The sequence below is a fragment of the Carcharhinus amblyrhynchos genome, chromosome 12, assembly GCF_965287045.1.
Source record: "Carcharhinus amblyrhynchos chromosome 12, sCarAmb.v2.hapA, whole genome shotgun sequence".
Classification (NCBI taxonomy): Eukaryota; Metazoa; Chordata; class Chondrichthyes; order Carcharhiniformes; family Carcharhinidae; genus Carcharhinus; species Carcharhinus amblyrhynchos.
Genome location: NC_137335.1, coordinates 59176975 through 59194121, shown reverse-complemented (window position 1 = coordinate 59194121; position 17147 = coordinate 59176975). Strand labels below are relative to the sequence as shown.

The 17147-nt window shown below is 40.9% G+C and overlaps 1 protein-coding gene across 1 annotated transcript; it reads left to right on the top strand.

Moving 5' to 3' along the window:
* Nucleotides 1-3311: 3311 nt before the first annotated feature.
* Nucleotides 3312-16921, top strand: cox7a2l (cytochrome c oxidase subunit 7A2 like). Its single transcript, XM_080200606.1, has 3 exons — nt 3312-3457; nt 12712-12849; nt 16306-16921. The coding sequence occupies exons 1-3, from the start codon at nt 3317-3319 to the stop codon at nt 16447-16449; spliced, it is 423 nt and encodes a 140-aa protein (XP_080056732.1). The 5' UTR covers nt 3312-3316; the 3' UTR covers nt 16450-16921.
* The last annotated feature ends 226 nt before the right edge of the window (nt 16922-17147 follow it).

The following is a 17147-nucleotide window of genomic DNA, read 5'->3' as shown; positions in this document are numbered from 1 at the left end:
CATTGAGACGTATAAGATGATGAATGGGATGGATAGGATAGAGGTGGAGAGACTCTTCCCGCTCAGAAAGGACAATAGGACTAGGGGGCACAGCCTCAAGATAAAGGGGGAGCGGTTTAGAACGGAGTTGAGGAGGAACTTCTTCACTCAAAGGGTGGTGAATCTCTGGAATTCTCTGCCCGTTGAAGTGGTGGAGGCTACCTCGCTAAATATTTTTAAGACGCGGGTTGATGGGTTTTTGATAAGAGAGGGGATTAAGGGTTATGGGGAGAGGGCAGGAATGTGGAACTGAGCCACAACAGATCAGCCATGATCTTATTGAATGGCGGGGCAGGCTCGAAGGGCTAGATGGCCTACTCCTGCTCCTATTTCTTATGTTCTTATGATGTGCCGGTTAGGCAAAAATTGCCTCTTAGTATCCAAAGACATGTAGGTTAGATGAATCAGCCATGGTAAATGCGCAAGATTATGGGGGTGGTGGGGGCCCACTCTGAAATATCAGCCTAGATTATGTGCTGAGATCTTAGTTTGTCTTACATATTACTATGCAAGACATGCTTTTTAAAATTTATCGATACAGGGGATGTGAGCATCACTGGCAAGGCCAGGTTTCCCATTCCTAACTGCCCTTAAACTGAATGGCTTGCTCAGTCGTTTCAGAGGGCAGTTAAGAATTAACCACATTGCTATGGGTTGGGAGTCGTATGTACACCAGACTAGATAAGGATGGCAGATTTCCTTCTCTAAAGAACTTTAGTGAACTAGACACATTTTCACAAAAATGAATAGTAGTCTCACCTGATTCCAGGTTTATATTCCAGAATTTATGTTCCCAAAGCTTTAGTCTGGGACTTTAGATAGCTAGTCCAATGACATTACCACTTCACTGCCATGTTCCCTTAACTAAAATGTACTCTTCACAAGTTCTGAGCAAGTACATGACTCGCTTATTTAGAGCTTACTAGTTTTCATTAAATTGTACAGAAAAATATGATTATTCATAATCAGCTCAAAGACATGGTTATGAAAAGTACATTATATTGATTCAACTGAAACAATTGTTGTATTGCCATCTGCTGCTGAAAATGTACTTTTCGATTAGAGTGCTTTAGTAAGGTTTGGTAAAGTATTAGGTTGGTTCAGCATAAAAGGGAAAGTAATAGTTTAAATTAGGATTACAGCGCTTGTATGTGAATGCACAGAGTGTGGTTAATAATGTTGGAGGTACAGATAAACACATAGAACATGTTGTGATGATAACAAAGACATGGCTCAAAGAAGAGAATGACTGGGTATTAAATATTCCTGGGTACAAGGTATTGCACAGACGCAGGCCATAGTTTTCCAATCTCCCTTAGAGTCAGGCAGGTGCCAGAGGCCTGGAGAATTGCAAATATTACATCCTTGTTCAAAGATACATCCAGCAACTACATCTCAGTCAGTTCAACCTTGACGCAATGCAGGCAGAACAGCGCAGGGGAGGGGAGAAGAGGGGCTTTCAGAGATAGAAATCATAGAAACCCTACAGTGCAGAAAGAGGCCATTCGGCCCATTGTGTCTGCACCGATCACAATCTCGCCCAGGTCCTATCCCCATATATTACCAACTAATCCCTCTAACCTACACAACCCAGGACACTAAGGGGCAATTTAGCATGGCTGCACATCTTTGGACAGTGAGTGGAAACCGGAGCACCCGGAGGAAACCCACGCAGACACAGGGAGAATGTGAAACTCCACACAGACAGTGACCCCAGCCGGAAATTGAACCCAGGTCCCTGGAGCTGTGAAGCAGCAGTGCTAACCACTGTGCTGCTGAAATTTTCCAGTCCTTCATGCCAGTAAGTTTTTTTGGTCCCAGCTAAATGAACGGCAATTTCAATGGATTGCAGTCCCATCAAGGGGAAATCTGAGAGGGGGGATGGTGTGGGGGTGGAGCTGGATTATTCTGGCTAATAATCTGGACAAAGCCAAAATAGTACTTGGATTATTTAAAGAAAATAATTCTTTATTTAGAGCAGGTTATTTAAAGAAAAGCTAATATGTATTTGTTAAGAACAAATGACGTAGATGCAATGGGCTCCTTCTGCACTGTAGGGATTCTATGGCTTCCTGGGCTTTATCAACAGAGGCATAGGGTACAAAAGCATGGAAGTTATGTTAAACCTGTATAAATCATTAGTTTGGCCTCAACAGGAATACTGCTTCCAGTTCTGGGGACCACACTTTTAAGAAATATATGAAGGCATTCAAAAGGTTGTAGAAAAAATTATTGAGAAATTATTAAAAGTTACATAGATAGTTTGGAAAATTAGGACTGTATTCCTGGAAGCAGAAGAGTCTGAGAGGAAATTTGATAGGGGTATACAAAATCAGGAAGGGTCTAGAAAGATAAGGATGAACTATTCTCACTGATAGAAGAGTCAAGTACCAGATTTAAGGTAATTGACACAAGAGGCAAACATGACTAAATAAAACCTTTCCAAAGCAACGAGTGGTCAGGATCTGGAATGTACTGTCTCAGAGTGTGGTGGTGTGGTGAATACACCTTCAACAGAGGCATTCAAAAGGAAATTGGGTCATTACTGGAGAAGGAAAACAACTCCAGACCTATCGGGAGGTAGGGCAATGGTACCAGGTGACTTCTTGCTGATTTGGAGGGCCAAAATAGAGAAATAATGGGCAAATGATGTTCTTTGGTGTTCTGACCATCCTATGATTATTTGGCAAACATTCTTTGGGCCAAATAATGCTGGAATCTGAAAAAAAAACAGAAAATGATAAAAAATCTCAGCAGGTCTGACAGTGTCTGTGGAGCAAGAATAGAGCTAACATTTCAAGTCAAGATTTTGTTTGCTCTATTGTCTCTCTACAGATGCTGTCAGACCTGCTAATGTTTTCCAGCATTTTCTTTTTTTTTGATTCTTTAGGACAGATTGAATTGTTTTGATTGGTAAGCTTTCATGAACAAAAAAAACATAGATTAGAAACCTCTATATTAGCCTCACATTGAAAGATAAGTGTGAGTGAGGTGGTGCATATCCCTAAACTCAACATAAACAACATCTCCAACCTCCCCTGCAGCTGTCAATTAGCCACTTACCTTGCAGTCACCTCTCCTTCAAATTTATTGGATTCAACACAGCAGCTTCAGTGGATAAAGGAGAAAAAAAAACATCACCTTTTGTCCTATTCAACCTGTAAAACATAAACTGCCCCATTTTCCACCACAGAGTGGGGGGCGTTCTCTTTATGGAAATCAGACACAGTCAGGCGGTGCGGAGACACCTGTGATGATGCCTGTCGGCGGCGACCGGATGGGGATGGACCCCAGCGGGTGGGGGTTCTTTCTGTCGCAGGAGCCGCGGGGAAGGAGACCTCCAGTCATGTACTACAGGTTCAACGGCTTCACACAGCGGCTGAGCGCCGGGGCCGGGCCGGCTGCCTACTGCCCGCAGGTAGGAGCACGGGACCGGGGGAATGGCTGACTGTCCGCGGCGGCAGTGGTGGCCGCCGCGCTGTTGTGAAGGCCGCGCTGCCCGGCTTGACCTTGCCGGAGCAGAGCCTCAGCCTCTGACACGGTCACCGGGACAGAGCCCAGGCACACGGGGAAGCAGGGCGCCACCGCTCAGAACCAAGGTCACCTCGGCCTCTTCCCCCTTCCTCCCCTCCAGTTATAGAAAAAAATTGTATGACATAACAGTGCAATTCAATGCATAAAATGCAAAGCAAATCACAGAACTCCTACGTTGCGGAAGGAGGCCATTCAGCTCATCAAGCCTGCACCGACAATCCACCCAGACCCTATCCCCGTAACCTCACGTTTACCGTGACATAATAAGAAGTCTCAGAACACTAGGTTAAAGTGCAACAGATTTATTTGAGATGCCAACGCCACTAGTTTTTGGGGCTTTGCCCCTTCGTCAGGTGAGTGGGGATGAAGGGGCAAAGCCCCGAAAACTAGTGGCGTTTGCTATCAAAATAAACCTATTGGAGTTTAACCTGGTGTTGTGAGACTTCTTAGTGTGTTTACCGCATTCCAACGCCGGCATCTCCATGTCATCCCCGGACACTCGGGCAATTCAGCATAGTCAATCCCTCTAACCTGCACATCTTTGGAGTGTGGCAGGAGACTGGAGCACCCGGAGGAAATCCATGCAGACATGGGGAGAATGTGCAGGCTCCGCATGGACAGTGTCCTGAGGCTGGAATTGAACCCAAGACCCTAATGCTGTGAGGCAGCAGTGCTAAATACTATACCACTTTGCTGCTCTAAACAGTTTCTTTCAGTAAAATATGTGACACTCTATGATGTCTTGCCACACTTTACAACTATCAGTTGCATTTACAATAATTTCATGTCAAACCTAACAGCCTGAGAAATTTTACATGGCTTCCAGCCCCTTGTTACATTAAGGCCGGAGGGCTTTGGACAGTGGCCTTTCCTTATTGAGCGTTCATGGCCTCTGTCACTTTCAAATTTTAGTGCATGCCCCAGGAAGTAGGCCGAGACCTTGGAATGTGCCACCTTGTAATACTCGGTTATTGATGGCTCATTGCTGTGGAAGAGTGGCCAGTTTTGGGGTCGCCCTGGCTTAGCCCTACCATCCTTGATGTCATCCACAGCGAAGTTATGGCAGTTTTCACCTCTGATTCTGAGGGCAATAGTGTAGTAGTATTGTCACTTGACTAGTAATCCAGAGACCTAGGCAATGCTCTGTGGATTTGGATTGAATCCCACCATGGCAGATGGCGAAATGTGAATTAAAATCTGGAATTAAAAGTCTAATGATGACCTTGAAACCATTGATTGTAAAAAAAAAATTCTGGTTCACGAATGTCCTTAAGGGAGGAAAATCTGCTGTCCTGACTCCCAATCCACAGCAATGTGGTTGACTCTTAAATGGGTCAGGGATGGGCAATAGATATCTGCCCTCTTGGGTGAAAAATCAGACATGTGAAAGAGTTGCCCTGGCCCAGGCTAAAATTTATCTTAAGTAGATTGTTTGCTTTGGGATTTTGCTGCAGTCAGGCTGTCAACTCTCCAACTTTACAACAGTGACTACACTTTATTGACTGCAAGTGTTTTAGGATGTCCTGAGGGAGGAAAATGGAAATTTCTTTCACCTGAATGTCCTAACTGGGTTGTTTTGAAAGCGAGTGCAGGAAGAGTGATGGGTTGTTCATCATTTGGGGACAGTTGCTGATGAGACCACCTTGATCTTGTACATGCCATGTTTGCACTTTAGAGATGGCTGGATAGGATTAGAAGAAAATGTGTAGTGTATCCACATTTACAGATGATACAAAGTTGGGTGAAGAAGTAATCTGAGAGGATGATTCAAAGAGACAGCAAATGGATGTGGATAGGCTGAGTGAGCAAAACCAATACTGGTGGAATACAGTGTGGAGTATCATGAAATTATCCACTTTGAGAAAAATAGCAAAGCAAGAATTCTTAAATAATTTGATACTGGGAAGTGTTGGTGTTCGGAGGGACCTGAGTTACTATGTACGCAAATCACTGAAAATTAACATGCAGATACAATAAATAATTAGGAAGGCAAATGATATGTCAGCCTTTATTGTAAAGGATTTGGAATGTTGGTGTGAAGAAGTCCTACAATCATAAAGGGTCTTGATGAGACCACATCTGGAAAACTGTATATAGTTTTGGTCTCCTTACCTAAGGTAGGATATACTTTGGAGGAAGGGAGTTTGATGAAGGTCCACTGTGTTGGTTCCTGGGATGAATGGATTGATCTATAAGAGGAGAGTTGAGTGAGCTAGGTCTATATTTCCTGGAATTTGGAATAAAGAAACATATTTGATAAGTAGCTGCTGTGATGATGTTTCCTTTGGTTTGGAATCCAGAACATGAGGTCACAGACTCAGAATAAGTGGTTGGCTGCTTATTGGATTTGATTTATTTTTTGTCACATGTACTAATATTCAGTGAAAAGTTTTGTTTCTCGTGTGCCATACAGACAAAACATACCATTCATAGGGAAGAAAAGCAGAGAATACAGAATGTAATGTTACAGTCATAGCTAGGGTGTAGAGCAACTTATCGCAAGGTAGGTCCATTCAAAAGTCTGACAGCAGCAGGGAAGAAGCTGTTTTTGAGTCGGACCTCAGACTTTTTAATTTTTCCCGAAAGAAAAAGATGGAAGATAGAATGTCTGGGATGTGTGAGGTCCTTAATTATGCTGAGGCAGAGTCAATGAATGGGAGGCTGGTTTGCGTGATGGATTGGGCTACATTCATGACCTTTTATCGTTCCTTGTGGTCTTGGGCAGAGCAGGAACCACACCAAGCTGTGACAAAACCAGAAAGAATGCTTTCTGTGGTGCAAAAGTTGGTCATGATGAGGAGATGCCGGTGTTGGACTGGGGTAAGCACAGTAAAAAGTATCACAACGCCAGGTACCAAATAAACTTGTTGGTCTTTAATCTGGTGTTGTGAGACTTCCTACTGCAAAATTTGGTGACAGTCACAGCTGACATGGCAAATTTCCTTAGTCTTCTGATAAATAGAGGCATTGGTGGGCTTTTTTAACTATAGTGTCAGCATGGGGCGATCAGGACAGGTTGTTGGTGATCTGGACACCTCAAAACTTGAAGTTCTCGACCCTTTCTACTTTGTCCCCGTTGATGTAAACACAGTAAAAAGCGTGACGAAGGGACTAACCCCGAAAGCTAGTGAGTGTACTATCAAATAAATCGGTTGGACTTAAACCTGGTGTTGTCAGGCTTTTTACTGTGTTTACCCCATTCCAACGCCGGCATATCCACATCATGACTACTATCGGCCCTTTGACGTAGGCAGGGGCATGTTCTCCTTTATGCTTCCTGAAGTTGATGACAATCTCCTTTGATTTGTTGACATTGAGGGAGAGATTATTGTTGCCGCAGCAGTTCACCAGATTCTCTGTCTCATTCCTATACTCTGTCTCGTCATTGTTTGAGATCCGACCCACAACAGTGGTGTTGTCAGCAAACTTTAAAATTGAATTGGAGGGGAATTTGGGCACTCAGTCATAGGTGGATAAGGAGTTTAGTAGGGGGCTGAGAACACAGCCCTGTGGGGCACTGGTATTGTGGAGGAGGTATTGTTGCCTATCCTTACTGATTGTGGGCTGTTAGTTAGGAAATTCAGGATCCAGTGGCAGAGGGCGATGCCGAGGCCCAGACCACGGCGTTTGGAAATGAATTTTGTGGGAATAATAGTGTTGAAGGCTGATCTGGAGTCAATAAACTATGAGTCTGACATAGGTGTCCTTGTTATCTAGGTATCCCAGGATTAAGTGCAGGGCCAGGGAAATGGTGTCTGCTGTGGACCTGTTGCGGTGGTAGGCAAACTGTAGTGGTTCCAGGTAGTCCGGGAGGCTGGAATTGATTCGTGCCATGACTAACCTTTTGAAGCACTTCGTAATGATGGATGTCGGAACAACTGGCTGATAGTCATTACGGCACACTGCGTGGTTTTTCTTAGGTGCCAGGATAATGGTCATCTTCTTGAAGTAGATAGGGACCTCAAATTGTTGTAAAGAAAGATTGAAGATAACTGTGAATACCCCCGCCAACTGATGCACGCAGGATCTGAGTGCACTCCGGGTACCCCATCCAGGTCAGTTGCTTTCTATGGGTTGACCTTCGAGAAAGCTGCTCTGATATCTGCAATGGTGACCCCAGATACAGGTTTATACGGGGCTTCCAGGGTGGAAGGCTTGCTCACACTGACCTCTTGCTTAAAATAGGCGTAGAATGCATTGAGCTCATAAGGGAGAGGTGCGTTGGGGCCAGCGATTTTACATGCCTTCATCTTGTAGCCTGTTATGTGCGGCAGACCTTGCTATAGTCGGTGGGGTCAGTGTGGTTAGCTTGGGACTCTAACTTGGTCTGCTATTGTCTTTGGCATCTTTGGATATCCTTGGATCTTATCTTGTATAGGTCAGTGTCACCTGACGTGAACGCTTCAGACCTGGACTTCAGCAAGCAATGGATATCCCTGTTCATCCATGTTTTACAGTTGGGGAACACACAGATTTGCTTCTTTGGCACACAGTCTTCTACACACTTACTGATGAACTCAGTTACTGTAGTAGTGTATTCGTTCAGGCTGGTTGCAGAGTTTTTAAATACTGACCAGTCTACTGACTCCAAGCAGCCCCATAGGAGATCATCCGATTCCTCAGACCAACATTGCATGACTTTCTTTGTTGTTCAGTTTTTGCTTGTAAGCCAGGAGCAGGAGCACAGCTTTGTGGTCTGATTTGCCAAAGTGTGGGTGGGTGATAGAGCAGTAGGCATGTTGATATTTGAGAAATAAAGAAAAAAAATTAGAGCTGAGATGGGAAATTTCTTCACTCAGTGTTGTGAATTTGCAAAATTTCATAGCTCAGGGATGCATAGATGCTCAATTATTGAGTATATTCAAGGTAGAGATTTATAGATTTTTGGATTCTTGGTGAACTAAGGAATATGAGGACAAATGACTTCAATCTATGTTGTAATTTCTTTGGTATTTTTGATCCCTATAAAACTTGGATTTCTCTTGGTTTGTGTAAAAGCATTTTGTAAGTTTTAACATGATATCCAATACGGATTTGTTGAAAATGAGGAAATTTGATTGGAGTTTATAACACTACAAGACATAGAAACAGAATTAGGCCACTCGGCCCATCGAGTCTGCTCCGCCATTCAATCATGACTGATGTTTTTCTTATCCCCATTCTCCTGCCTTTTCCCCATAATCCCTGATCCCCCTTATTATTCCAGATTACTGGATGAATGAATCCAGATTACTGTTGGGGAAGAACACATTGCTGTATATGTATGTTGAAGAGTTGTGATGTACTGGAAAACCACTGCCATTCAGGCTGACATGCATGAGTTAGAAATGGACTGTAAAATTTAAATGAAGCTTTGTATTTTTGATGGTTACTCCATTCTGCATCCTTTTCCCGTATCTCGGTATGATGTCAGGCAAAAAGGCACGTTTTATTGCCACTTAGGCTGCTGTTTGTCTCTTGGGCAGCAAAAGATGCGTTTAATGAGATGGCAAAGATGCTTTTGATATTCAGATTTATTCTTCAGGAGTTTATAAATTAGCTTGTAGGTAGTTATAATCTTAATCATTTATGAGCATTAAAAAAATGACAATCTGTTAAAGTTATAATTACCTATGAAAGTCTTGGTCTGCACCTATGAATTTAATTTAATAAGAAGCCTGTAAATATCTTTAACTGTTCAAACAAAAAAGTTATCGCATGGAGTTTGCAGTCAGCAGCAAAGCGATAGCACTCATTGAACAAAGCTACTCACAAAGATCTCTGTAGCATGGATTTCCTCTTTCCAGATTTTAATTCTGGGCCTGTGGCAAAGAGATGTCCAGGCAACAAAGTAATCAGACAGGGTAAACAGATAATCACATTGAAGTATTCTCACAGACAGCAAATTAGGAGGTAAAATACACCCCTGTACTTGAATTTTACAGTCCATTTCTCTTGCAGAGAGCAAAATAAATTCTTGGCCATATATATGGGACTGAGATGGATGCTTTTTTGAAAAAGATAAACTTTTTCAAAAAATATAGTTTTGAAACTTTTTTTTCCCCATTAAGATAAAAACATTCAACAAATGTGAAGTTTTTTTAGGATTTGTGAAGCTCTCCTGTAAAAATTAACTCGGTATATTATTAACACAGAGACCTCTTTCGTTAAGGTCTAACTTTCAAGGGTTTTTACAGTGGGACTAAAGGGCAAGTTTTTGTTGGTTTAGGGTTTTCTATTTGATTGTAATCTGTGTGAACTTCAACATTGATCCTTTTGGGAAAGTGTCACCGCACTGACTGCAGCCTCTGAATTTCCCCATTTAACTGTACATGTGCAGACCCCAGAAGCTGCTGTCAGCTTCAGAACAGTATTAAAGGTGAATGCTGACAGTTCCACTGTTGTTACTATTGCAAAATCCTTGCCAGTGTTTCAGATGTATCGTTCATTGAGAATATGGCAAAGCCTAACATTTAAGTCTTTCTTCTTTGATCTATCTACTTAATCTGCATGCATTGTTCAATCTTTTTTGAAGTGATTGCAAAGAACTGGCACATCTTTTGGATATTTGAGGAAAATTTGAGCAATCCTGCTGTAGGTATCATCGATATGCATTGAATGTTGCAATCTCACTTTCTTCACAATAAAACAGTGTCGTAAATGTGAGGGGAGGCGATACATGACAGATCAGAATAAGTAACGTTTAACTAAACGTGAAACACCAGTTTTTCTTTTACAACAGAATGGGTTAGTTGTACAAACTATTTGATTCACTATTGAGTCTCTCCAATTAAATCTGAAAATGTCCCATTTGGAATATTCCTTTTAAAGGTGGCCTTTCATTATGCAATGCAATAAATGGCTCATTTCCTCTACTTGAGTGACTCATTTCTCCTGTTTTTTGAATCCCAATTTAGAAATGTGTAAAATGATTTGAAAGGGTCAGTGTGGCTCTGTGAAGGCTATTGTTTGACAGTGGATAGAGGAATTGATTCTTCTGTTCAGTGGAAAATTCTGAGCAAGCGATGATGATGACCTTGAATAGGAACTGAACTGTTTAAAAGTAAATCCGGGGCAAATTCAGTCTTAAAGATTGAGACCTTGGAATGCACTGCTTCAAAGGACTATAAATGCAAAGCTAATTACTATTTAAAAGACAGAGATAGTTACTTTTGAAGTGAGAGAGTATTCAGAATATAGAAAGAAAATGAAAGGAGTTGGGATTAAAAAGAACTGCCAAAGTTAACAAAAGCAGAATTGATTTCATGGGCCATTGGATCTGTTTCTTGTTCTGGCAACGGTGAAACAGAGGTGCGTCATTTTAAATATAGCAAAGGAAATATCGCTGACTCTTAGCTAGAGAGTAAATCAGACTATTCATCCAAAAGTTGTAACTTTGTTCAGCTAATATAATTTTATTATATGTAGAATTTTATTTTGGGCCAAATTTTGTTTCATACGAGTCCCTTAAGATAGGGAAGGCCATCCATGGTCTTAGAGCAGTTGCTCATTAGGAATCCATATATATATCAGCTTGCATACCTGACTAGTAAATAAAATTGAGTATTAGTTGGCTTTGTGATCTCAATATTCATTCACGTTTATATTCTTGTATTTTAGCCTTTTTGGTGCATTTGTTGAATAAATGACACAACCAAAAATGAAAAACTCAGAGCTTTGCTTTGTTACCAAGTGGTGGTAGATGTTTTTGAAGTACAGATATACATGTGAACAATTGTTTCAGCCTGTATTATTTAAGGTTATTCAAGTAGTTTTCTATTAAAATTAGTGCATGCTGCTAAATAAACATCACTATAGCCATGTGTGACTGACTAGTAATTCCTATTCACTGACGCTGCCTGGGGGCAATCTAACTTGTAGATCAGTGGATGTTGTGTATCTGGACTTTCAAAAGCTTTTGACAAGATCCCACACACAGATTAGCGAGCAAAGTTAAAGCTCATGGTACTGGGGGAATGTATTGACTTGGGTAGGAAACTGGTTGGCCGACAGGAAGCAGTGGCAGGCTGGCTGAGTGGGCAAATACTTGGCAAATGAAATATAATGTGGATAAATGTGAGGTTATCCACTTTGGTGGCAAAAAACAGGAAGGAAGATTATTACCTAAATGCTGGCAGTTTAGGAAAAGCGGAAGTGCAACATGACTTGGGTATCATGATGGAACAGTCGCTGAAGATTGGCATGCAGGTACAGTAGGCAGTGAGGAAAGTTAATGACATGCTGGCCTTCACAGCAAGAGGATTTGAGTAGAGGAGTAAATATGTCTTGCTACAATTATACAGAACCTTGGTGAGGCCACATCTTGAGTATTGTGTGCAGTTTTGGTCTCCTAGTCAGAGGAAGGACATTCTTGCTCTTGAGGGAGTCCAGCAAAGGTTCACCAAACTAATTCCTGGAATGGCAGGACTGTCATATGATGAGAGATTGGATCAACTGGGCCAGTACTCACTGGAATTTCAAAAACTGAGAGGGGATCTCATAGAAATATATAAAATCCTGATGGGACTAGATGTGGAAAGAATATTCCAAAAGTTGGGGAAGTCCAGAACTACTGGTCACAGTCTAAGAATAAGGAGTAAGCCATTCAGGACTGAGATGAGGAAGAAATTAGTGTGAACCTGTGGAATTCTCTATCATAGAAAGCTGTTGGGGCCAGTTGTTAGATATGTTCAAGAGGCAGCTGGACATGGCTCTCCTGGCTAAAGGGATCAAGGGGTATGGAGAGAAAGTGGGATTGGGATACTGAAAGTGCTTGACCATTTTGAATGGTGGCGTAGGATTGAAGGGCTGAATGGCCCACTCCACTAATTTTCTATGTTTTTTCTCTCTCAATACCATGTGATCCTATTTGTCGTCTTCTGATTTGTTGGGTGTATGAAATTGGTTTGGGCTCCTCCTCGCTCTATTGGTGGATAAACACCAAATCAAAATTTATGTTCTGTTAGCATCATAATTTATGTAAATTCATAGGTATGTGGACTTTAAATCTTTGTCTTTCCTGCCATGATGTGTGCTGATATGACCATGTAGACAAAATGTTGACAGTCCTGCTCTAATGAATCTGTTGTCTTTTTCTTTAAATTGCACAGTATAGTTAATGTGTAGTAACGTTTTGCATTTTTTTAATCATTCATGTAGGGCTTGAAGCCTCTGGTTTCCACAGAATCCCCTACTATGATTTTTGCCACTCCAACAAAATCAGTATCAGAATTGGAAGGAGGTGGAGTTCACTTTTTAGGACGGAATAAGGTGCCTGATTTCCAGCAGATTTTTCAGGTATGAATCTAAATTCTGAAATGTTTTTCATTATGGATAAGGACAATCTAGTTGTGTTTTATAAATGATAAAGGAGTCATCCTGGATATAAGCTGATCCCTCCCCCCCACGCCCCCGAGTCATGTTCATTTTATCCTGTATATTTGTGAAATTCTAACTGTAGCTGTGTAGTGGTTGTTACTGAGGATGTCTATCTGTTGCTCTAAAAGAAATGAAGCAAAAATGTGTCTACTGTTGTAAGAATTCTTTTGCAAATGTAATGATTTTTTTCCTCATGAAAGGAAACTTAAGTGGTTAAAGTTTCAGTATAGTTCTTTAAACTTCATGGATTGAGTCTGGACCTTGGCCAGATCAGATGGGATGCCCCTGCAATGTGTCTGCGTTTTAACTGCAATCGGACACCACTGTATTTCCACACATCTATCTTGTCCTTCCTTCTCATTTGTTCAAATTGAATGCAGGAGAACATTTAATATAAACTTTTCTTATTATTCAATGCAGACCAAGCCAAAAGACATAATACAGATCACTGAGCTACATCGTACAGGATGCAATTTCAACAATGTGCACAGTAGACTGCAGGTTCTTAATCATTCTTCAGCCAACTAGGTGCTTTTTGCAGTGTTGTTGTTCAGTGCTTAGCAATTATAATACCTGTCTTCAAGAACAACTGTAGGGGGTTCTCTGAAATCTCCATAGCTGAATTCTTCTTCAGTTGCCTGTGGTGTTGATGTTTTAATTTGCCAAAATTTCATGTCTAACTTCTGGAGGATGATTATTTTCTACCCTTTTAAACTGCAGACAGATGGTCATTATTCTGAAATAACTCTTTAAAGGTTTTCTTCTTCAAAATCAGCAACCTGTGAAAAGTGACTGGTGTGCTAATTGATGGTGATAATGACCTTCCTTTAGAGCTGTGCAGATGTGGAATTGTTCTACACACTAATCAGGCAATACAGAACTGAGTATGAAGCTACAGTTTTGTTACAAGGATGTATGTCAACAGTTACGGTTGGGTCCCACCAGGTTTAGCTCTTGGCTTATTCTAAAAGAAACCGTAATAGAGCTTTTGAAACAATCGCCTTTGCAGTTGTAAGCCACAGGTGTTTGTTAGGCTCTGGGGACGCATTTTGTCTCAGAGTGAAGGTTGTAGGTTCAAGTCTCACTCCAAGTGAACCATGGGAATTGTGAAGGTTGGTGATTAACTGGAGGGATTGTAGGAGGCAAAATAATTGACAACAAATTGAATTTGGGCAAGCACAAAACTAAAACAGATCTCTTGGGAACATTGAAGTTCTCGTCAATTTCAGGTCTGAGCTGTAACCTGTATTGTAACATTGAGATTTGTAAACTTCTTGATGCTGGTTTTAATTTTGTTTAGAAATGGAAAATTTTCAATAACTAGCCTTCAGATGGTAAATACCACACCACTGTGAAATACTGTTTTCTTGGCTTGCTAAGTGCACTTTCTTTTAAAGTTTGAGCCCAGGCTTATTTTAGTATTTGTTGCTGTAAGTGCTCTCACTGAAACTGGTTTCACAGGATACTGATTTCATCAAAGCTCTCTATCAGCTACTGAATAAGTTTGTTTTGACACTGCTGGAAAGATCATGTAAGGACTGTAAAAGAGACTAGCAATTGGGAACAGGCTAGGGAATGAGCAATACCAATCCTTACAGCCCAGAAACAGGCCAGACAGCATAATTGGCCCATGTTGTGTTTATGGTCCACATGGACCTCCTCCCACCTGTAACTCTATCAACACATTCCCCTTTTCTTTCCTTCATGTTAACTCTGTTTCTCTCTCCACAGATGCGGCCAGACCTGCTGAGTTTTTCCATTTTATTTTATTTCAGATTTCCAGCATCTGCAGTATTTTGCTTTTATTATCTAAAATCTACCCTAGCATTGCTTTCATCATCTTAAAGACCTCTATGACATCACCCTTCAATCTTTTCAAGAGAAAATATCTCAGACCTATTTGTTTTCCTAATTGGTATAACACCTCACTTCTTCAATGTCTCTAAATCCTTTCTAGAATATGGAGGCCAGAAATGCTCACTGGTCTAACCATGGTTCTATGCAAGTTTAACATAATGGTTCTCGTTTCCAATTCTATTCCTTGAGAAATAAACCTTAGTGCTATGCTTGCTTTTTGTGATTTTAATAATCTGTGCTTTCAGACTCATAGATATATACAGCACAGAAGGAGGCCATTCAGCCCAACAAGTCTGCTTTAGCTCTTTCAAGGAGCAATCCAGTTACTCCTACTTCCTACTCTTTCTCCATATCCCTGCAATTTTTTTTCTCCAAGTACTTATCTAATTCCCTTTGTTCATACACCTTGTTATTTGCCAATATTCTCCAAATGCTAATGATTCGCTTTATAAAAAAGATTTTACCTCATGTCAATTTATAATTGAGGAGGAAATGTTAGAAAGATTGGGGAGGATTTTCCAGTCCAGTTTTTGTCAAGTGGCATTGGCCCCAGTGGTCGCTTTCTCCACTGTATCATTCCGCTCGCTGATGGTCGAAAAAAGTGAAGGGCCAGATCCCATCACGTAACCGCATTTGTGAATTTTTAAACTATATCTGGATCCCAAATCCCTCTACTTCTCTACCTCATTTAGATTGTTATTTTCCAAAGAGTATATACTTATTCTTCCAAACAAAATGTACTATGTTAAATTTATCTGTATTAGAGTTTATTTTCCAATGGCATGTCCATTCGGCAAGTTTATTAGTGTCTTCCTTTATTTTATGCATTCCTCTATATTAACTATACCTGCTATTTGTCAGTGTCACGCATTTTGAAATTAAGAGACCACATTTATGATCATTTATTGCTCAAACGGCACTATTTTAAAGGCATACTTAAACCAATAAACAGTCACCATAAAGCAAAGAGAAGCAATTACTCATTCTTCAGCAACTAGAACGGTTATAGCTGAGACGACAGAGATTGGCTTTGCTTTACATGTCTCCAGATTGTAAACCTATATCAAACCCCAGAAATTCAGTTCATCTATTTTCAAATCAGATTATCTAAAAGACTTATTTGGAAATCTCTGCCCCCCAACTCCCCGTCCCTCTTCAATATTTATTTGGACTGTGATACTTCCGTGCTTGTCTAACTATAAAAGTTGGCAGGACCATCAGTAGTACATTGATTACTATTCCCAAAGGATGTGTTTACTGTTCCCTCTAAATGTTTTTTTTATTGTGTGTGGGGCATTAAAATATTTTTGTTGGCTGCACGCACATGGTAAGTTAAAAGGGGCTAACTTGCAAACAGCAAGAGCTGTGAGAGCTTCCAGATTACTGAACAGCCACATAACATTGAGGGAACGTTGGTAACGGACGTTTTCTATGAGTGCGATTGTCGTGTTAATTTTGTGTACATGTACATGTTGGGGTCTGTGTTAATTTCAAGCCTTTATCATCTTTGCTCTCCAGAAGCCAGATGGTTTGCCTGTACATCTAAAGCGAGGCGTCCCTGATCGACTACTATATAGGACCACAATGGCATTGACGGTTGGAGGGGCCATTTACTGCTTGGTAGCACTCTTTATGGCAGCCCAGCCCAAAAAGCAGAACTGAGCAGAATCTGTTGATGTGACTGGCACTTCTGAAATCCTCAACTCAAGAACTGGCATCTAACCCATTGTACAATTATAAGCCATTCCAGGTTTATTTCCTGGTACAGCAGTTTCTTTAATGTCTGTACGTGAGATTGACTGCGGTTTGTTTCAATCAGTTTTATCCTGTGACTGTTGGTGAGAATTTCAGAGCTGGGATGCTGCTGAAAAAATAATAATCAGGTTAATTAGAAATTGACTTTGAATCATGCAAAGTGTTCAAGAAAATGTATTTAGAAGTGAGTAGGATGAATAGAACACAATGCCGCAGATGGTGGAATATGAAAGTTCTTACACTTGCCCCAAAGACTACCAGGATCTGTGGGGAACCCCGGAGAAACTCTCATATTCACCACCATGAACATAAGATCTGGTGTAAATCTTTGTGCAATTGCAATTGTGTCTCTGCTGCTAAAATAAAGCTCCAACAATGATTTTGGTAGTGTTTCCTCAGGTCTTTTGCATATAATCTTTGTGCACGGTTGTCACCAAAACAACAAATTAATCTGTCTAGTTACACAAATTTTAAAAAATGTTGTCCTTGAAGCCTGTCATGTTGCACTATGTTAAGATGACTGCTACTAGCAAGGCCACACTTTCCTAAATGTCAGCATTGTAAACTTTTCTCTTTACTGTTGTGTTTGTGGAGATGAATGCCAT